The sequence below is a fragment of the Melopsittacus undulatus genome, chromosome 8 (assembly GCF_012275295.1).
Source record: "Melopsittacus undulatus isolate bMelUnd1 chromosome 8, bMelUnd1.mat.Z, whole genome shotgun sequence".
NCBI classification, from domain to species: domain Eukaryota; kingdom Metazoa; phylum Chordata; class Aves; order Psittaciformes; family Psittaculidae; genus Melopsittacus; species Melopsittacus undulatus.
In genome coordinates this window covers 44,113,464-44,135,925 of record NC_047534.1, presented here as the reverse complement: position 1 = coordinate 44,135,925, position 22,462 = coordinate 44,113,464, and the positions used below count along the sequence as shown (strand labels likewise).

At 37.0% G+C, this 22,462-nt stretch overlaps 2 protein-coding genes across 2 annotated transcripts in view; both read right to left on the bottom strand.

Annotated features, from left to right (window-relative positions):
• The window catches only part of TTC21B (tetratricopeptide repeat domain 21B), a 42,684-nt gene extending 27,309 nt beyond the window's left edge, over positions 1 to 15,375 (bottom strand). Inside the window, exons 1-12 of the mRNA XM_031052290.2 lie at positions 15,330 to 15,375; positions 15,033 to 15,162; positions 14,057 to 14,167; positions 12,051 to 12,217; positions 8,326 to 8,448; positions 6,474 to 6,631; positions 6,006 to 6,090; positions 4,685 to 4,783; positions 3,895 to 4,087; positions 3,081 to 3,178; positions 2,383 to 2,583; positions 373 to 502 (exon numbers count right to left, since the gene is read on the bottom strand). Of these exons, the coding sequence (XP_030908150.2) occupies positions 373 to 502; positions 2,383 to 2,583; positions 3,081 to 3,178; positions 3,895 to 4,087; positions 4,685 to 4,783; positions 6,006 to 6,090; positions 6,474 to 6,631; positions 8,326 to 8,448; positions 12,051 to 12,217; positions 14,057 to 14,167; positions 15,033 to 15,162; positions 15,330 to 15,350 (1,516 nt within the window). The 5' untranslated portion in view covers positions 15,351 to 15,375. The remainder of the gene's footprint in view (positions 1 to 372; positions 503 to 2,382; positions 2,584 to 3,080; positions 3,179 to 3,894; positions 4,088 to 4,684; positions 4,784 to 6,005; positions 6,091 to 6,473; positions 6,632 to 8,325; positions 8,449 to 12,050; positions 12,218 to 14,056; positions 14,168 to 15,032; positions 15,163 to 15,329) is intronic.
• Positions 15,376 to 18,331: 2,956 nt separating this feature from the next.
• Positions 18,332 to 22,462, bottom strand: part of LOC101879838 (sodium channel protein type 1 subunit alpha) — a 94,448-nt gene continuing 90,317 nt past the window's right edge. The window contains exons 24-27 of the mRNA XM_005152634.4: positions 22,238 to 22,375; positions 20,512 to 20,616; positions 19,865 to 20,135; positions 18,332 to 19,497 (exon numbers count right to left, since the gene is read on the bottom strand). Of these exons, the coding sequence (XP_005152691.2) occupies positions 18,332 to 19,497; positions 19,865 to 20,135; positions 20,512 to 20,616; positions 22,238 to 22,375 (1,680 nt within the window). The remainder of the gene's footprint in view (positions 19,498 to 19,864; positions 20,136 to 20,511; positions 20,617 to 22,237; positions 22,376 to 22,462) is intronic.

Here is a 22,462-nt window from a genome sequence, read left to right as displayed (position 1 = left end):
ATGCAGAGGTTAAATAGAGAGCATTTATTTTTTTAATGTGAGCATTTTGTGAATAAGCTCATATGCCAAGTATTATGTGGCTATGAAATGAAACCAAAAGCAGATCAAAGGTAAGATGCTTTCCTATTGCTCCATCTCAATAAGAGATTTTTTTGGAAGCAACAGATTTAAAAATACGGTATTTATGTGTTTGTACAATTAAGATGCACTCATACAAATCACAAAAAATGGCAATACAAATGTTTTTCACTGAGCTGTAATGAACACTCTGCAGTGAAAGAAAAAATTCATTATGATTTAAAAGTGCGAAATTAATTTTTTGTATTAAAGAAACTAAAGGAGTGGATAGTTACCTATTCACATAACTATTACCTGACAAGTATTTTACTTTTGCAATTAAAAAGACAGCTTGTTGAAGACCAGGCACAGTTTTTACCACAGTTTCAAGAACAGAAGCACAGTGCTTGAGAAGCGGTGAAGGAGACTGCCCAGGACTTGCAGGCTAAGAGGAAAAAAAAAATAACCAAACAAAATCAACCACACAACAAACAAAACACACATAAAAAAAACCCCAAAACAAAACAAAAAAACCAACAAACTCCAAACCAAAAAACAACACTTCAGTGACTGGTTTTGGACCTGTTTTTCATTTCAAGTCTGAGCTTCATTTTAAACCCAAATGAGTCATACCAAAGGACTTTTGATTTTATTTAGCCCTAAAACCTAAAAGCTGTCATTGTGAAGGAATATAAATTTATGTTTTAAATTTAAGGTGGCAACTTCTTGGTATAAGCAGGAACAAAAGAGAACCTCATGAACTTCAAGGATGATATAACACTTCAGACCTGCCATAAGATCCAGCTCATGAACATTTGGTGACATACTCTGAAATACCCTGTCAACTCATCCAACACAATGGTGACATGAACTAAATTTCAAGAGAAGTTGGAACGAATGACAAGAATGATGAGAAGGTTCTGGTCCTGTCCCTCCTACCCTCGTTCCACACCATAGAACATATCCATACTGCTAAACAAACTGAAAACAGCAGCCAACAAATAGCAATTTTCCTGAAAACTGCTAGTACAATGTACCACATTTTAGCTGCTCATTATCAGAAACATTGTTCATTTCCCTCCATTACTTTAGCTAGTTGCTAACTGTTACATATAAAAAAGGAAAACGCAACCTAAAGATCCTTCTGTTCAGTTTGCATTTCCACAAGACTGATGCCCTGAAGAAGCAGCAATCATCCACTATCACTGGAAGCTTCTACCACTTGGCTCCTGACTGAACACCTGACTTTCTAATACCACAAACCCCTTTTTGCAATGAAGAGATAAGAAAACTTCAGGCAAAGCCTATCTTTTCTTTTACAGGTTTGTTTTGTTTGCTTTTTTCTATGAACAACAGTTCAGGAAATAAAGTTTATATTCCAAATTAAACACCATTGCCACTAAGTACTTCTGGAATGCACCCCAGGCAAATCCTCAGACAAGACACTACCTCACTGAATGACACTTCTTATTTACGTCCATCTGTGACATGAAATTGACTTTGCTACTGATGTTTTAGACTTTCAAACATTACCATTACATTATAAATGGTGGTATAACAATGGAAAACTATTTGTCTGTGTGGTAGATTTTAAAACTGTACATGAATAAATATTTACAGGAAGGTTCTATAGTTAGACCAGAAATCTGCTAATGACAGGATAACAAAAGTCAGCTCCCACCTATTTCAGAAGAATAATCTATTTCAGGAAGACGCTATTTTAAAGAAACTTTAACTGTGTGTCTTCTGCTTTAGCGGTATCAGGCCCCCCATTAAATTTCTTAGCTCTACACACATTTGTTGCCAAAACTAGTACAAGCAAATTCAGGCACAAAAAATTAACCATCTAAGTAATATATTTCTTTGGAATTACTAATAATAATGATGATACAAGTAGTATTCCACTGAATTTCACCAACACAAAAAGAAGCTGAAATGAAGAAAGAACATAGGTATACTAAAAAAATCCCTGAGCTGATAAAAATATTTCAAGAACAGGATCACCAGTGTGAACATCCTACGTCCATATTGAAATAGCTCCGTTCACTCTGCTGTTAGTTCCCTGATCAAGAGATACTAAAAAACTATAAATGCACACGCTGTGCATTAAACAAATATTCCAGGTTTCCACAGGTATCATTATTCCAACTTGCTCACTTCACAGAAGATACATTTTCATAGGTATTTTGATTAAACACATGTATTAAAAAGAAAAAATATTCACAATTTAACAGGGAAAATTTTCTAAATTTTTGCTTCATGATCTCAAAATAAAACCCAAGAATAATTTCCATTTTCAGACAGATGTCATCTACAGCTGCTTACCTGTGCTGGGCAAAATTTAAGATACTCCTTAATGATTTCTAGCAAGAAATCAGGGTTTAGTTTTTCAAAGTATTCCACACCAAGAGGAAAACCACACAGAGATGAAAAGTGAGTGTCCAGAACATCATTCAGTAAGGCAATAACTTCTTCTTGTCTCTTCTGTTTTTTCATTGCTAGGACTGCATGCAAGAAGGATAATTCCTACAGGTAAAAGAAAGGAATAAAACATTCTACATATTCCAGATACATGCATCTGTTACTCATACAACAGTATATAATTACTAATGTTAGCCATATCTTTACAGTTAGGGACACTGTAAGACATTTAGGAAATTCACTGTAAATTACACTGATGATTATTGTATCAATGCATTCCTTTAATTTGCGCTGGAAGCTCTAAATGCTTCCAAGCCAAAAATCCTGATGATAATTAATATCCCTCCCTTCCTGGCATTTCAAACTTTAGATAAGTTTGCACTGCAGGAAGATAATAATGTTTTTGCTCTATAAGCAAACAACCTTGTGTTGCAAGGTTAGATAACACATTAACTTGGATAGTTAGAGAGAAAAACTGAAACTTGGATTTAATGGTATTCCATTAAGAATGCTCTGCTCAAGTGATTGAAATACAGAAATAGCTAGCAGACCAGAATACAGATTGTAATCAAAGTATTTTAATGAAGGAAGATGTCTCCTACCCCAGATTTCCCAATGGACTGTTGAATTTCATTAAGAAACTCCAACTGCTGCTCTGCATCTTCTAATTGGTCTTGTATTAGCTGACAATGGATAATTCCTGTAATATATTCAAATATTTTATTGCAGATTTGCCTCCTAGTCAAGCACATGCTTTTTTTTCCAGAATTAACTGGAACTCATTTCCACAAACCACTCCTCCCTCTAAATTTTTTATACTGTTTAAGGCAATGCCATAGTTAAGGAGAAAACTGCAGGGGGGTGGTGGGGTAGCAGAGGGAAATCTGTGAAGCAACTCTAACATATTTACTTTCCATTCTCTTGACAGGAATTGAACTTTATCAAAAGTAATTTATGTTTTTTCCAAATAATGCAATATGCATACAACCAGTATGAGATGTTTTGATTATATTTTTCAATCTAATTTGGACACCTATGTAGCTGTGGAGAGCTTGTTCTATCAACTGCCCATGATTTGTTTCATTTTTGTAGTGCCTAAGAATTCTCTCGTTCTCAGGTTCTATAGAAATAAGATAATTAAAAAAAATAGAGCCACATCTCTGTCCTTAGCATTACTTTGAGAGCTCTAATTTAAGTTTCACTTTCCAAAAAGAAGACCAAGACACATATCCAGTGAGAAGAAACTGCTGCTACAAGGAAGACTGCATAACATGAATCAGAAAGTAACTGCCCAATGATCCTGCTCTAACAGTTCTAGATTTCCTAGCAGCAGTAGTGGGAAAATTTGATCAGAAAAAAAAAGTATTGCCTATGCCTTAAGAGCAGTAAAAAACAAAAGAAAGTGTAAGACCTTACCAGTTAGTGCAGGAACACTCGTTTCATCAAGTCTCATAGCAGTCTTGTACCATTTTAAAGCTTCTTTCACTTTTCCTTGTAAAATCATTTGGTAGCCAAGTTCGGTAGCAAATTCTGCATTGTCAGATGCCATATCAAATGCTCTTTCAACTAAGGTTTGTGTATGTTGAAGGATGAGCTGGTCCCGACCACACTAATGGTAAGAATAATCTTTAAACCTTTAGTTTTCTTTATTTTTCAGATTTACTTAGATAAATACACTGAATATTGCTGTAGCAGTTAAGACAATAACATCTTGTATAAAACTAATATAATCTGTAGTAGCTATAAAAATTGTAACATTGAAGTGTGTCAGATTTCAACATAAATCTACAGTACTACACAGTAAGTAACAGTTGACAGTTGCTTTGAATGCCTCCTTAAAACAGTTCTGATAAATACAAAGATTAAAGAAACCTTCCATTTCAAGGCTATGTGATTAACGTTGTCACTTTCCTATGTTAAGAATATGGCTGGTAGACATTTGAGTGTATTTTCATTGGAATCTTGTTTCTTTTTTAAAAGCAAGCAATAAAAACTTTTTTTTAAATGAGATGGCTTAAGTGTGGTAATTCATATTGAATTGAAAACTTTAAAAATGTAGCTACCAAAAGCTATGTAAGGATATCTATTTAAACTATCTGCAGTATTCTAATTTTTGATAGACATTTAACATCTGTCTACCAGAAAATAAAACAAAAACCAGAATATATGGATAACTGTATGATGTTTAAGAAAAAGGCATACTCACTGTTCTACTGAAAGCTAAAGCCATTTTATAGAAGAGCTGTGAATTATGTGGTTCTAATCTGTCCAGGGCTTTAATTAGGTCTCTCAGTCTTGCTGAAGCCTTAGAGAAAGAGAAGTAACGTAACAAGTAATAGAAAGAACCAACAGATGAGGACAACTGAACAGCTTTCACTAAGAAGTAGTCACATACTTTATTATTCAGTAACATCCTGAAATAGAAACTTGGAATTTTTCAGGGGTAGCAGTTAGGTGTCTTCTGGAATTCTTAAAAAATACTGAATCATGTTTAAATCTCATCAGTTTATGTTTTCCTAGACATGGGTCTTAATCACGTGACATTTTTCCCCAGAATCTTTTGTTTAACACTACCATGTCCAGCAATTTTCATTCCTAGGAGGCTTTACTGAACTGAAGTCTGCAATCATTAGTTTCTCCATATTTCGCATGACTGTGCATACGTAATACTTAAATTTGATTTTAAATACACTAGAGAGTTCTTTGTAATAACTAAAAATGTTATACAACCAAAAACACCTTTCTCTATAACCTGAAAATAAACCTACAAAACACTACAAGAACTTTACCTTTTTTTGCTATATCTCCACTTAAATTATACCAGCACTTTTGTATAATGGAAAAGATATATTTTAAAAATATTAAAAAATATATTTTAAACCATACAATGATCTTTCACGACAACACATTTTAACGTTTCCTGAAAAATGACACAATCACCATCTGTACAAAAAACATGCATATATTCACTGTGCAGAAAAGAGATCTTGGAAGCAGAAGAAAAAGTTAAAGAGAATTCTTAGAACTAAAAAACTCCACAGTAATTGTCAAAAAAGGGCCAACAGGTTATGCAACCTATCACAGATAGATGTAAACTGACTGTGATCCCCTTCCAAAAATTTATGGTTACAAAACTCATTACTTCCTTATTTCAATTAATAATATACATAAAATTAATGGAAAGCTTATAATAAACAAATAATTTCTCAAATGAGCATTTAAACAAAAGTTTGCTTTGATGATTGAAATTAAGGTGATTCAATTAACTGTCCAGATAATACTTCTCTTTGGTTTGATTCCTGTTGTCTACAAAGATGGAGGTAAAAACTTGTTTCCCTTGGCTTCTGGAACTGCCCCCAGCAATAGGCTAGAGCAACCATTTGAGTCAGAATAGGTGAATATATGTCTTCTGCAGATTAGCAGTAGCACAGGAATGAAGTATGTGAGAAGACAAAGAAAATAGTGTATGTGGCACCTAGTCCCTACAAAGGCTCAGTTATGCTCAGTCTGCTGATTAAAAAACTCACCTCAGATACATTTCCTTCCCTGCACAGATAATGCAGGGCCTCCATTCTTATAGCTTCTAAATTGAGGGCATCTTTCTGCAATAGTCTAAAGCCAAACAAAAGGTGAATTGTAAAGACATCAAAAGAAAACCTTTACTCAGTCTTCTGTTTTGCCCTAAAAGGGGAATAAAATAACTTGCATTGCAGTCACTTTTAGTAATAGTTCTCAATTGAAAGCACAGCTTTGTTACTTCATGTCTATCCCTCAGACAACATCCTCTTCCATTCAAAATGGTTTCACACACTGACACAGTATCGTCACAGAATTGAGTTCTAGCAAAAGTTAACTTAGTTTAAGCTTTTTTTTTCTTGATTAACTAGCTCAAATTAATTAAAATCAATGGAAACCTACCTACTTTTGTTGCAAAGTGTTGTTACAGTGTAAACATGGCAAGAACACAGATAACAGTGTGCTACTTCATACTCAACCTATGTGCTGTTTCAATTGTCTGCTCCCAGTCCTGCAAGGCTAGTTGTAGCTTCATTTTCTTTATGAAAGCAGGAATGAAGTTTGGAAAGTTTGCGATTATCTGGTTCACAGTTTCCAGAGCTCCTGAAAAATGCTGACGGACCTCAAAATACTGTGCCTAAAGGAAGGAAGAGAAGTCACATTAAAAACTGTATACTCACATACGTGAGAAGATTCAGACGTTCTTTGATACAAAAACCAGGAAAAAGCTAGTGAGAGAAAAATCTTTAAACAATAGTTTTACTTCAGCATCAACCACAACTAGAGATACTTCAACAATCAAACAGCAAGAGATGACATGTAAAACCTAGGGTGTGGTTTTGACACAAGGTAATGACAGCATTTACAAGTAACTAACCACTTCCAAGCAAGAAAAAGAGATGTAGCTGAAGAGTAAGATTGTCTTACTAGTTTTTGTTTCTTTTAATTTACATTAAAGTATCAAGCATCAGTTTTAAATAAAAATCAACTTAGAGCTTAAATCCTCTGTTTTGTTTTGATGCTGTGTGCATGCCATTTTATTTCATATTTTCATACAGAAATGGTGCAAATGTAGTAGTCTGAGAGTTAATTTCTTAAGCCATACCAACCTAGCTGTCTGTTTAAAATCTAATTTCAGTAACTAAATTTGAGACATACTGGCAGTTGAATTCAACAGTCTGCATATAGCCAAGCACACTTGGTTAACCACATATCATTGCGCACGCTGTCCTGAACTTCAGTCTTCTAATTTTCATTGAACTATTTTTTCTGTGTTTAACTTCAGAATATTAAACTTTATATTAATAAGTAACAATGTATGTGATATGAACAATTAGTATACTCCGAATCTGACATGTAAATTCTAATGGATGGTAAGCATCCTATAACAAAAAAAAACAACAAAACAAAACAAACAGGAAAATGTGTAAAGAAAATGATTCATGCCACTCTCTTAATGAACTATAACCAAACCAAGCAGTTGAAATGGTCCAATGATGATTAAAAAGAACCAATGTTCATAGATGATCACACTACAGTGTTCAAATACTACTTTTTTGTCATGGCACACAGCAATTCTGCAATGTGAATAGATGTCCCATGCAAAAAAGGAAGAGATTACACATACTTTCATATTTTCAGGTGATTTGAAACCTCATTTCTTAGATATAAATACATGAATAAAATGTTTTTCTTGTGTACATAGTAAAATCATAACCTCAGTATACATTTAGACAGACTGTATATATGATAACTTTCTTTTTCACATTGGTATCTAATGAACCCTCAAAGTATCACCTAATAGGTAATTTTATTCCAAGGAAAAAAAAACCCTCAAACAAACAAAACCAAAACACTCAGAAACCAAACAGGTGGAAATTGTACTTAGTGCAGCAGTATCTCACTGCAGCAATGTGTTATACTACAGAAATGTAATAATACAAGAACACTCCAGAAATTCATAATCATGTATATGGTAACAGACATAGTGTACCATTACCATGTATCAGTACCATTACCCAGGCATGCCTCTTTGCCTTAACCTACAAAGTGAGAAGTCTTTACGAACTACAAACTACTTAAAATGTGCTGTCTAACGCAGAAAACAGAAGTATCAGTATATTTTTATTGCGCTAGTGATCGGTTTGTGTGACAACTGTTCTGTGCTCCTTAAACAATCTTATAGATCAATTAAAACTTCATTTCTAAGACCTAGTCTTTTTCTCTAAACCCGTGTGTATTTCTACTCCTTGGAGAAGTTCATTTGTGAACAATCACTCTACGAGACTAACATGACAGTTAGTAAGTGTTGAAATCATGATGCACACTTACTTTACCAAGCAGAGCAAAAACATCATTGCCTTCCTGCAGTGCTTCATCAAAATATTTCAAAGTTTTTTTAATGTGTGTTTCTTTTCCACAGGTGAGATCGAGCCATCCTTTCAAAATCAACCCCTATAAATAAAATATAAATTAGAATTCACCACTAACTACATGGTAAAAAACTATACTTGATACATTAATAAGAAGTAATAGCCTAAAAATAAAAATAGGACTTAAATTATCTATTTTAAACTATTTAAATATATATTTGAATTATAACTTGTCTACAGCATAACGTAAAATATTAGTAATTCACTACAGCATTTAATTAAACAAATTGTGTTTTTACTTACAGGATTAAAACCAAAAAACAAGGGCATTGAAATAGACTAACATACTCAGCAAACAGAACAAAACATCACAGAAATGACTGCATAAGACACAATGTTTTCTGCAAACACTGCTGCAGAATATTTTAAGATATATGAGAGAAACAAACTGGGTGCTGAAAAAGGAGAGGCACCTGTTTTTTTTCTTTTACTCTCTGATTAAAAACTTGTGTGCGAAGGGCAAAGATCTGACATTTCCCAAATCCCCAACAGCACTGTAAATTAGTAAAACAGGATTATAAAAAAACATTATAGTAGTTAGAAATTTTAGAAGTTGAAATGTCTCTTTTCATTGAAGGAATTATTGCCTGTAACTAATGAATTTTATTTCTTTTATGTGTTCCAGACATTTAATGACAGTTTAGGTAAACCTACTCTAAAGTGCTGGATTATTTAACCAAAATTTAATTGCCACAAAATATTAAACTATAAAATATCATTAGCTCCTTTATAACATAAAATTAAAGAAGAGAGTCATTTATTTAAAATGCAAAGGTTAGAAGAAGAGCCATATTCTGTAACTGCTAACAATCAGGGACATGATATTGTTATGAGACAGGAACTGGCTGAAATTGATATATTCAAGTTTTGTGGTTTTTTTTTTAAAGGAGGTATTTTACTTCTCTATAAAGGGGTACATAAAGTATCTTATCAAAGTAAATTGCATATACTAAGCAAATCACATTCCACAAAGTTTAAGTACCCTTAATCTCCTCCCAAGAAACGTGAAGTATATATAATTTAATATTGTCAAACTAGGAACAGGGATAAGCATCATAAGTAAAAGGAAAAATATTTTTTCCTACATACTTAAAAGCCAATGTATATTTTTACATGTGTGCATGTCCCTCTGTATAAAAAAAAATCATATAGAGTATTTCAAATTCATTAAACACCTCTGCTGAAAGTATTTCCTGCTAAGCAACATTCCCAAATAATCTTTTGAAAACCAAGGCCAGGCCATGCTAACCCAGGCTAGGTTAGGCTAGGCTAAACCAGGCTAACCCAGGGTAACCCAGGCTAGGCTAGTGTAACCCAAACTAGGCTGGGTTAGGCTGGGCTAATCCAGTCTAGATTAGGTTAGGCTAAACCAGGCTAGGCTAGCCTAGGCTAATCCAGGCTAACTCAGGCTAAACAAAGCTAGGCTAGGCTAGGCTAATCCAGGTTAACAAAGGCTAGGCAAGGCTAGGCTAGGCTAACCCAGGCTAGGTTAGGCTAGGCTAACCCAGGTTAACCAAGACTAGGGAAGTTTAGGCTAGGCTGGGCTAGGCTAGGCTAACTCAGGCTGAACAAGGTTAGGCTAAGCTACTCCAGGTTAACCAAGGCTAGGCTAGGCCAGGCTAAGATTAGGCACAGGCTAGGCTAGGTGATGCTAACCCATGCTAAACAAGGTTAGGCTAGGTTAGGTTAGGCTAACCCAGGCCAGGCTAGGCTAATCCAGGTTAATCCAGGCTAGGCTAGGCTAACCTAGGCTAACTGAGGATAGGCTAATCCAAGTTAACAAAGGCTAACCCAGGCGAGGCTAGGCCAATCCAGGTTAACCTAGGCTATGATAGGCTAGGTTAACCCAGGCTAACTGAGGATAGGCTAATCCAGGTTAACAAAGGCTAACTCGAGGTACCTCAGGCTAAACTAAATTAAGCAGGGTAGGCTATTCTCACCCAGCTAATCTCACCATTTTACCCAAACTAATATGACCTGGGTAATCTGACCCGAGCTAAACTGACATAGGATTATAAATCCTGGGCTAATCTGACCCGGGCTAATCTGACCTGGGATAATCTGACCCAGGATAATTTTATTCGGGATAATATGACCTGGGATAATGTGCCACGGGTTAATCTCAGACAGGCTGATCACTAGGCTAATCTCACTCGGCTTAATCTCACCCCAGCTAATCTCACCCTGGCTGGAGGCCATGCTAGGCTTCCCAGGGTAATCCAGGCTAGGCTAACCCAGGCTAGGTACCTGGCCACAGTAAAATAACTCAGGCTATGCTAGGCTAGGCTAGGCCAAGCTAACTCAGGCTAAACAAGGCTAGGCTATGCTAAACTAGGTTCACCCAGACTAAACAAGGCTAAGCTAACCAAAGCTATGCTAGGCTAGGCTAACCCAGGCTAGGCTAACACAGGATAGGATGGGCTAGGCTAGGCTCACCCAGACTAAACAAGGCTAGGCTAACCCAAGCTACACTAGGCTAGGCTAGGCTAACCCAGGCTAGGCTAGTCTTACCTAGGCTAACCCAGGCCAGGCCAGGCCAGGCTAGGCAAGGCAAAACCTGTAAGAGGTCAATGGTGAATTTTTAAGTGCCAGTTATCCTTTTGATAAAATCCGAACCCAACTACTATGGCTTTAATAAGCAAAGTCATAAATAGTGCTGTTTTACAGAAACAGCATACCATTAGTCTGTTTAGAATTAAACATATTAATGCTTTGTGATATCCTTAATTATTTCTGCATGAGTAAAAGTTAAGCAGTAATTAAAAATAAACTACCATTTTTAATTAAAACAGTAATAATTCAAAAGCTATTACTCAAATTCATAACATAATTCAGAAATTAACATTTAGAATAGTTGCAGATTTTTAACTCAGGTAATATCACATAAACATAAAACCGCAGATTATAAATTGAGCAATGCAGTGAACCACACAGAGGAACAATTCAGAAACAACATTCGTGTTTAATACTAGTGTCATAAGAGAACAATTATGCATTCAATTTTAACAGCTCTGCCTCAAAGATGTCTGACAAAACAAAGCTTTTTTCTCTCCTTGAACTGAAGCTGATACGTGCTTTAAACCACCCCCACCATTAAGTTTTCACAAACCTCTTCAAAGATTCTAGTGAATTTTGATGCCTGTACACAAATGCAGAAGACATTGCTATATACAACACACTGATTTTAAAATAAATTATATTCACTAAAACCCCAAGCAAATTTTGTTTTTAGTAACTGCTGAAAATTTAAGTACCCAATCCTTTGGATATTTTTGGACTTCAGATTCAAAACAGAAGCATCCCTCTAGTGAGGCTATGACCCTTAGTTTTCCTTCTCGAAATTATGATGCTTGATATCAAGTAGCAAAATTGGCATAACTATGTACTGTTTCCATTGGTCAATGCAGACCTGTCATTTCTTAAGTGAAAGTGAATATTTAGCAGACAAGAGAATAATTAATGGAAGGCTACTTGGCCCTGTCAAATGAATTTATGACATTAAGAAGAATTCTAACACAAAACAGTAAAAGGAAACCTCCAAATAGCATTGGTGCAGTAAGTCTAAATTCACAGTATACATGATCCTATTATTATTTTACACAGGAAAAAAAAAAAAGAAGTTACCTCTTTACCACCACCAGAAACTTTTATCATTCTATCAACATATTCACGGGCTTTGTCCTCACGACCAAGATGCCACAGAAATATGCCAGCAAAGTACAGAGCCTGCTGTCCTGCTGTTCTACGTTGCTCCTTCAGTTTTGCATCCAATTCTAAAATAGCATCACGATCTGAAAAAGTTTTGTTCACAGCTTTTGTTGATAGCATCTCAAAATATTACAAGAGAGAAGCACTTAAGTCAAGAGTTTCCAAAGCAGACCTTGTTTTCTGTATTGTGTATTGATAAACACAGGTCCTTGTAATCCAAAATATTAATCAGGTACAGAAGTAAAAGACAGAAGAGGATTCTCATCAACATGGTAATTTGTGCAAGTATACTGCTACTTGTTAAACCTGAAATTTGTGGCTGAGTCTTCTGCCAGATAAACAGAAACCTGACAATTAGTTTCACATTTATACCAGTGTCTGCCAAATAAGTAAACAGTTAAATGTAGAGCAGCCCTAATATGCTGAACATGAGATGATTTAGCTCCAGAATCCCTGGAAAACACATGGTGTGTTTCTTAAAATTAAAACTCATTTTCTCACAACCTCATTGTTACAACTGTCAGTTGTTCTTATCAGGTTAATCCCACACAGAAATCTCATTTGGTATGGGGGGGTTTACTGTAAAATATTTTCTTTTACCCACATTAATTTCTGATCCATTTTTAGAAGCCATTAAAATCAAATGTCTGAGTCCTGAAATTCATTATAATTTTGCTGCCTTAGAGTATTAATCCTCAGGGACTCAAATAAGAGTGATGTCATTAGTCAGAGCTATTTCACATCCATACTACTTAACAAAATTGCTAGTAACAGTTATAAATCTGCACAGTCAGGAAGATACCAGGGCAATAGTTTAATGACCACTTGGTTTACCTGATTAACCAACTGTGGTTTTCAGAATATAACTTGGCAAAATAACCTCTGGTTTTAGACTGGGGAAAGGAACACCAGTGTTCAAAAAAATATTTTCTCCATTTGTAAGGTCAGGGTAGCTTGAAAGATAGAAATGGCTTGGCTTTAATGACTTCTTAAATTGCAATTCTGCTTGTCCTGGGTTCAGCTGTAGCAGTTTACTTCTTCTTCCTAGTAGCTGGTACAGTGCTGTGGTTTTGACTTTAGTCTGAGAAGAGTGCTGATAATACACCAATGTTTTTAGTTGTGGCTAGGTAATGCTTACTTCGATCAAAGACTTTTAGTCTCATCCTCTGCCAGGGAGGAGGTGCACAAGAAGCTCAGAGAAAGCAAAGACAGGACATCTGACCCAAACTAGCCAAAGACATATTCCATACCACAGCACATCATGCCAGTATATAAACTGGGGGGCGTCACCTAGAAGGCCCAGATTGCTGCTCAGGTCAGGCTGGGTATCAGTCAGCAGGTGGTGAGCAACATATTGTGCATCGCTTGTGTGCATTGTTTTATTTTCCTTTTCCCTTTTTAGTTTTATATTCTTTTCCCTTATCATTATTATTATTGGTGGCAGCAGTAGTGGTTCTTATCCCAACCAGTGGGAGTTACATTCTTTTGATTCTCTTCCCCATCACTCTGGGAGCAGGAGGGAAGAAGGGTGGGAGTGAGAGAGCGTCTACCTGGTTCATAGTTACAATCTGGGCTTAAACCACAACACTGCTCAAAAGCACCAGTATCAAACAAGAGTGAACAACAGTCACAAGAAGCTTGATTATTTTTTTCCCATGAAAGATTTTTCATCATGGTAGATAAGTCAGAGAGTTTTTAATTTTTTTTTAGTATTTCATTTTAACATTCACTCTTATCCTTTCCTGTTTTGTGTTTTGTTATTTTTGTTTGCAATCTTGGTAAATGTCAATTTAGTACTATATAGTATGTCAAATACAAAGCTGGAGCGCACCTTTTTGAATTAGGCAAAATTAATCTACAACCCCTAGATCTTCACACAGAGCTATTTAAAGCATGACGCAGTACTGTCTTAATGAGCATACCTGGCTTAGGGCTCTTTTTATGGGCATAAATCAGAGCCATTATTGTACAAAGTGACACCTCCTGTTTGTTTTTAATAGATTCCAACTGTCGAATCCCCTCTTGGATGTCACCTGGTGAAACAAGCACAGAATAGGCTATAATATTTTTCAAGATTGAGAATATCAATATGAAACATCAATCTCGCTTAAATTTTCCCCTCTACATTTTTCTTCTGTATTTCTGGTAACAGCTTCTTCACAACACCCTTCATTATTCACACATCCACTTTCATTTCCTGTGCAAGTCTTTCAGACAGACATAGGAAACAAAAAAGCATCTCCGTGCAGAGAACCTGAAAGGAGTTACACACTAGTTCTGCCAACTGCCATAAAGATGAAAATCATCTTCACTGTTTGCTTTACACCAGCATTGAGCAGCTCTTCTTGCTCCTGTTTCTTTAGATAGCCAGATATTTTGCCTTGCCCGTGTGAAACTTTTGGACACCAGTAGATAAGACAGTATCAGAAAACACAGAACCTTATGATTGCAGAGCAAACAAAAAAGGGAGTTTGGAAACAGATACCTGACCTCAAAACCTTCTGAATCCCTCCTTGCCCTCTGCCCCAGCCTTCCCCGACCCACGTTACCTTTAGTTTCTGATGACATCCTTGAAATACGGATTTAGCAAAATAACTTCTCAAAACAGTGTAATGCACAGAAAGACCCTCCCAACAGGTATCAGCTGTCAGCTCCTCTGAGGCAGATGCATACAACAAAGTTAGATACAGCAGCACTGAAGTGAAAAGCTCAAACAGGGGTGTGTATGGAGTGTGACTGTTGTGATCATGGCACATTGGCAACCTTCTCAGCATGGAAAACATTAAAACTCCATGACATTGGTTTATTTCTGTGTTAGAGACTGAATTTTGCAATGTAAGGAAACCCAGAGTTCGGGAGGGACGAGACACAACCACCACCTCCCCAGCCCCACATTACCTTCCCTCAGGGCGCCGTAGGCTCGGTAGAAAAGCAACACCGGATCGCTGCCCAGCCGCCCCAGCGCCTCCTCCGCCGCAGCCCGGACGTGGTGGAAGTAGCCTTCTCGGCAGTAATAATTGAGCAGCGCCTGCAGGAGGGGCGGCCGCGGTTCACTCGTGCAGACACTGTATCCCGAGACGGCAGCAGACCGCGCACCGGCGCCAGGCTCCACCGCCCTCCCACCCGCCAGCCCGGCTGCTGCGCACCCGCGCACCCGCACACCCGCGGGGAGTCCCGGGGCAGGACAGCACCCACCTGCTGCACCTCCGCGTCCATCGTTGCTACGCAGCTCCGCTGTAGCCGGGGGAGGCCCCGGAAGGGTGAGGAAGCGCTGGCAGCACGCTGCCATTGGCTGGCTAGCAGGGGCGCTCGCTGCCATTGGCTTGGAGGGAAAGGAGGCGGGAGAGACACGGGAAGGAAAACTGGCGGAAAAGGGCGGCACGTGGCCGGCGGGCTAGGACGCCCCGTGCCATTGGGTCCCGGGCGGAGGGGGCGGGGTTTGAGCACACCCTGGCGGGCGGTGCTGGGTGCGAGGTGCGGCGCCCCCTGCCGGCCAGGTAGCGCGGTGCCGCCTGCTGTCCCTCGGGGTGCGTACAGCAGTGAGGGCTGTCAGTGAGCTGGCTGAGCGCTGCATGGAGAGCCTAGAGAGTCAGTTTGTTTGCTTGCTTCTTTTGGGTAGACGTACGACTAAGTAGCGCACACTGCCTGTGTTTTGTAATGTATCTTAGTACTGAGCACTTCAAACTATGTGGAAACACTTCAAACTCTGTGGAAATGAAATGGCAATGGGGTAAAATCCAATACAAAAAGTTCTCGTACTCCCCCCCCCCCCCCCCCCCGTCATCATTTCTAGATACCAGAAACAAACCGCCATTGCTAAACAACACTCTTTTTAGAGCATCTGTGCTGTCTGTCCCAAATGAAAACCACCCATATTGCCATATAGCACAAGGAGGCAAACCCATCTTGCACTAAATTAGCAGATTAAGCTGTTTCTTCCAGCAGAGAGCACTCAATAAAGCTTTCCTAACAAGTCCATCACACACAGGACTTCGTTACATGCTTCTCATTCCCAGTGTCAGGGAGGTGCCAAAGAAGTGTAGCTGCCTGCAAAGGTTTTCAGTATCCTCTTACTCTGTGGTTTTAGGAGCATACATTTTTTATATTGTCAGATAATAAAGAAAAAGGAACATACAATAAAAAAATGTAATCTTTATTACTTTGGCGCATTAATAATGTTCTTTAGCATCAGTTAGGGTAATAGTAGCATCTTCCTGCATGCAGTTCACTAATACAGTATTAGTCAATAATTTTAATAAAAGTAATCTATATTTAATTTTCCTGTGTAAGAAACATAAAATGTCCTGATGTGTTGGATTATACAATTTTGCTACTTTCTCTGTGTGAAAAAATATTGTGGACACAAGGTAACATTTAGAACTGTTCTAGTGCAACTTGAATCAAAAAAATCGGTGAGTAAATATGAGAAAAGATTAAGGATTCTGTGAAAGAAAGGTTGTATCTGAAAACTTATGATGCAGGCACTGCTTAGACATTCAGTTTGACTTTAAACCATTTCCCAATTGCAAAAAAACCCCAGATTTTAAAAAGAAAATTATGAGCTTATTGCACAGAAAGTATTGACATGTTTGCAAATATTGCAGAAAAAAATAACCTACAGCTATCCATTCTTTCAGTTATATCTTGTTCTCTGGAGTTCTGTGAAAAAGTGCTATGGACAGAAAGTAACAAAAATGGTGTGACATCAACCTGAAGATAAAATTCTGTTCCCATTTTATGTACATAATGCTGAAAAATAAAATAACATGATTTTTACAGTATTTATATTTGCTTATAAAATCCTAACATTATTTTCAACAGGTTTAGTAGTTTTCAATGTCTGTACAGTTTGGATATACACTATATGCTTCAAAAATGTAAAACAAATAATATTTCCCTAATTAGCTGCAAAATATTGCTTAATGGTATGAAGGAATGAGGTCTTGTAGAGTAGTTTATTTCATTTAGCTCTGATGTATGCCTTCCCGTATTTAGGAATCCTGGACAGTCAAAGGAACAGCAGCATAGGCAATATAAACATGCACTGATAGCATCCAAACTATCTATAATGGCAGATAATACATAATTTTACCTGTTGAATGCTTGTACGCTACACTTATTGTGGTACATATTTGATGCAATAAATGTGCTAAGGTCATTATCTGTTTGCTCAAACATGCACCACAGGTTAAAAATTACTATTTACATAGCAGAGGGCTTTTCATTAATGTGTACAACAACATCAATCTTACCGAGAGCTGAAGATGGCTAAACAATACTGCAGGATAAAGCAGGACAACTTTATAAAGGGCTCTTTTAAATCAATTTGGAGGGCTGAAGCAGATTCATTTATTATTTGTATGCAGAAAGACATTTGGCAAAGACAAAATCTGTGACTTTTACACCCAGAAAGAAGTTTGCGCTTTCTGAAACTAAATGGTTTGTGCAAAAACTGATCTGTTTCTACTGTTCTTTTGAGTTATAGGGGATTTTACAGGCGAACCAAGACTTGTTTGGATATGATACAACATGAATACACTAATTAAGCACCTCAAAATCTATTATTCCTTCCCAGAAACACTGTGCTAAAAAAATCTGTTGTTCTGTGTGACTTAATGTTATTTTCATGCATGATCTATAAGTGCAGCATGCCTTCATGCAAATCATTTCTGCATCTATACTAACCGTATAATAGAACACCTGGCCCTCGTACCTGTAACAGTGTACTTAATCCCCTTTCCCAACAGAAGCCCCATTTACAAAAATAGTCACATATCATAAACAATATATGAATAAAAATAAGATGAATCCACCAACACAGATTTTGTAAAAATACGACGTATGTGGCAGTTGAAATGCAAACAGTGGATACAGTTACCATATTGTTTTATGCTAAACACACAAATACTTGGTTTGCACCCCTTTAACTGGTCCCTACAGTCTGCGTAGCCATTTTTTCTCTCCTCTTCAGCAGTGTCAGCTGGTAGTGAGAACAGTAACCTCCTGTCAAGGTTGTTTCCCTATATCACAGTCACAGCCACTGTCTTTTAATAGGCACTGACCTTAAATGTACAGTATATTTGTAAAAATTGTCAGTTTGGCATAGACCTCCAGCAGGAGTCCTGTTGACACGAACACATGATCCTTACAGGGTATGAACTATTTTGCAAACAGATGATTTTGCTTGCTATTTACTTTTATTTCTGACCAGCTTTATCTTCCTTTTCATGCTTTTCTTTGACTGGCCTTGTTACACGGTCATAAGAAGGTGGACAAACTGCTGTTGATGCGGTTACAGTTTTCTCTGTAAATGAGTTTTCATTTAACTTGTCAATGAGGATTTCATCTTTTAAGCCCTGACCAGCCCCTCCTTCAGTTTTGTTTTTGTTATAGATAAAGGAAGCTTGTTTTACTGTTCGTTTTAAAAGGTGACGTCTATAAGCCCGCTGGATAATGACAGCAGATACTTCTTCCTGCTTTCTCTTTAATGTGGTTGTAATTGGTTCATAGGAAGCTTTTGAAGGATTGGATGCCATAAATCGATCTTCCATCTGTATTCTGAGAGCGTCCATCTCCCCGCTTTCCCCCAAAACACGCTTTGTGAAAGCAAACAAGATGTCAAGGCAGTGAATTCTGTCACCACTTACCATGGGCAGATCCATTGCAATAAGCTGGACTTTGTTTGGTTTTGGTAGATGAAGAGGAGGGTCAAGTGCTGCTGCAAAATCAGATAATTTCTCAAATTCCATGAATTGCGTTGCATCTGGATCAAACTTCTCCCATACTTCATAGAACATCTCAAAGTCATCCTCGCTCAAGGGTTCAGCACTTTCTTCAGTAGCAACACCAAAGTTCTCCAAAATCACAGCAATGTACATGTTCACCACTACCAGAAATGATATGATAATGTAGCTGACAAAGAAGAAAATCCCAACAGAAGGGTTGCCGCAGTCACCTTTCACTGAGCTCCCCGGATGAGCTTTGTTAGGGTCACAGTCTGGCTCCCCACTGTTAAGAATTGGGGCTAGCAAACCATCCCAGCCTGCAGATGTGGTAATTTGAAACAGGCAGATCATGCTGTTGCCAAACGTCTCAAAGTTGAACATATCGTCTATACCAGCTTCTCTCTTAACATAGGCAAAGTTGGACATGCCAAATATAGCATAAATAAACATGACCAGGAACAGCAGCAGACCAATGTTGAACAAAGCAGGAAGAGACATCATCAAAGCAAACAGCAGAGTTCGGATTCCCTTAGCGCCTTTAATGAGACGCAGGATTCGGCCAATTCTGGCAAGTCGGATGACTCTGAATAGCGTTGGGGACACAAAGTACTTTTCAATCATCTCGGCTAAAAACATACCTAAAACAGAAAGAAATAAACCAAAGATACATTAGTCCATATCAGAGTAGAAATTTAGAAAAACAGATTTAAGACTGGTTGTCCTATGTGGCAGTTAAATACATTCTGTAGATTCCACATGCGTAATTACTGTTATACCAGTTATACTTAGTATTTGCAGGAGAAATAGATGTTGAAAGATTATAAGTTTCAATGATTGGAATAGGTAAATTATTAAATACAACTAAAAGTTGCATGACTAAATATTCTATGAATCTATGATTTAGTTGTAAACTTTGCAATGGCAAAAGCCAACCATACAGCTGCATTCAAGTGGCAGTTCACCTTGTATTCATTTTACCTTCTTTTTAGTTTAATAGAAACTTACCTACTATTGAGAGAATGACGACTACAAAATCAAAAATGTTCCAGCCTATAGTGAAATAGTAATGACGAAGAGAAATTAATTTCAGGACACATTCTCCAGTGAAAAGGACAATGAACACAAGGTTTATCCAGTATAAAATGTTTTCCATTTCTTTACTCTGGTCATCAGTTTCTACCATCATGGTAACCATGTTAAGACAAATAAGAATCATGATGCTGATGTCAAATACTTGTTGTGTCACAAAATCAAAGACCATGCCTTGGAATTTGTTCTGAGGAGAAAATAAAAAACAAAACAAATGTCCAATATAAACTGTAATTATTTCTCTTTTCACATTAGAAGAAAGCAGAAAAATGCATGCAGTAAGGCCTACAAGACCTCAATAATAGCAAAACTAGTGATCTTAAGTAGACTGATCAAATTTAAGTGAGTACAATAGCTTATTTCAGCCTCGATGGTTTGTATATTCATACATAAACTGGTTACAAGGGAAAAATACATTTTCTTTTTACTGTGCTTTCATTTTTGCTGACTGATACACTAATTAATGCTAATTTTTACATGGACATATTTCTGCTCTCTGTATATCAATAAAACCCAAGCTGTGCATAAATAGCTATTGGTCTGATGTGTATAAATAGTTTTACCCCTGGTCTTGGTATAGGTTTTTGTGGTTTTTTGGATCCCAGCTTTTTCATTGCATTGTAGTATTTCTTCTGCTCTTCTGTCATAAATATGTCTTGACCTCCAAAGTAAAAACATGAAATCAAAACTGGTTATAATCACATTTATATGTAGTGTTGAAAAAACTCGTGAAGAGAAATATGATTTACTTACTTCATGAAAATCAAAAAGGCTGAATTGGGAAAAGCTCTTAGCTATCAAATGCAGCTGTCCGCAATTTAAGCATTTAGTCCAGAGCTTGTCTGGACATCCAGTATTGCATTTCACAAAAACTAGTAATGCAACATTTTTCTACAGTTATTTTTCTGGAACTTCAAGAAGTCCTTTTGAGTACATCTTTTCTTTTATAGGGAGAGCTATGGTAAGCAGCATCTGAGATAAGCTTGAATAGCCTGGGCTGCTCAATATTATCACTTCTAAACTGCGATTTTAGTGAAACAAAAGAACCAAAGTCAGGTTTTCAGCACATGAATGTGTTAGTGCTTTAGGTATCTCTAGTTTAGCAATCACAACATGAAGACTTAAAGTCTTCAGGGTGTTTGAGAAGATGGATTATCAGACTTTGGAGAAACCAAAGATTGAAGCACTTCTGTGTACAATAAAGTTCTGATTAGCAAAAGCCATTACTGGCCTTTGGGGTGTGACAGTGAAGATGAAAAGCACATTATTTCTGGTTCTTTCAATGGCAACCTAACCAAAATCCACTGCCCATATAACTTTCTTGTAGAAACAGTTTGAATGAAAACCCATGAGACTCCACATACATCTAGAAGTAAATTCTTCGTGGATAAAGGGTAATTGCAGACATCTAGTTCCAGGAATGTTTATGAACATGCAGGATTGGATGCAGCCACTTTGTGGATGAGTGCTTGGGAAGCCCGAAGATGTGGGATTTCATGCACTGTACAATAGACACGCTCCCTAACTATATACCGCTGGGGCTTTAGCACGTACAGTTTTCCAAAAATCTTACCTAGCATCTCTCATTAGCAACACAAACAAGAGAGTGATGAAGACCAGTAAGGTCTTAAAATTAAACTAGTAGTTTGTAGCTGCTTCTTTCCTTTAGTTTTCATTACCTTGTCTATTTACGGGAAATAATTTTAAAGATGAGCATCTGATACTCAGACCATCTTTACTAGTGAGATTATCTACATCTGTACTATGAAACAATAAAAAAGGCTCTGAGGTAGTTACAAACCACTACTGTTCTGTATTCTTTCAGATTGTTCAGAACTTGATTACTTGAGATCAATAAAACAGTAGTCTGTACCAGTGTGATGAAATAATGCTTTATTTTCACAACCAAGTAGCTATTATTTTTGTGCTGATAGAATCCCTACAAATCAAGAGAAAAAAAAAAAGGAAAATCAAGAAATTATGAGTACTTTAATGTACTTTAATGTAGAGGTCTAAATCAAGGGTTTGATCGTGTTTCATGATGTTTAGGCATTGAAAAGGAGATGACTTGAGGAAGACTAAGCTGGACATTGAAACCGGAAGGGTCTGCCCCATTTACTAGAATATTAAATCTTGCTACATTGATGTATACTACATATTGGTAAGATTTTATAACCTAATATAATCCAGCTTTTTCAATTCTGAACAAACCTCGTGTGTGAATTCCATATATCATGCACTTGCAAAAATGCAGTATTATCTTCAGAAAAGAAATAAAACAATACTTATCTTCTTTTTCTGCTGATTGAAGTTATCAATAATGACACCAATGAACAGGTTCAGGGTAAAAAAAGACCCAAAAATGATAAAGATGACAAAATACAAATACATATACAGATTGTCTTCATACTTGGGTTGCTGTAATACCTAAGAAAAATAAAAAAGAAATATATTTCCTAAGATTTCATGTGAAAATTTTAGCTGAACAAGAGGCAAAATGCCCTTAATATTTTG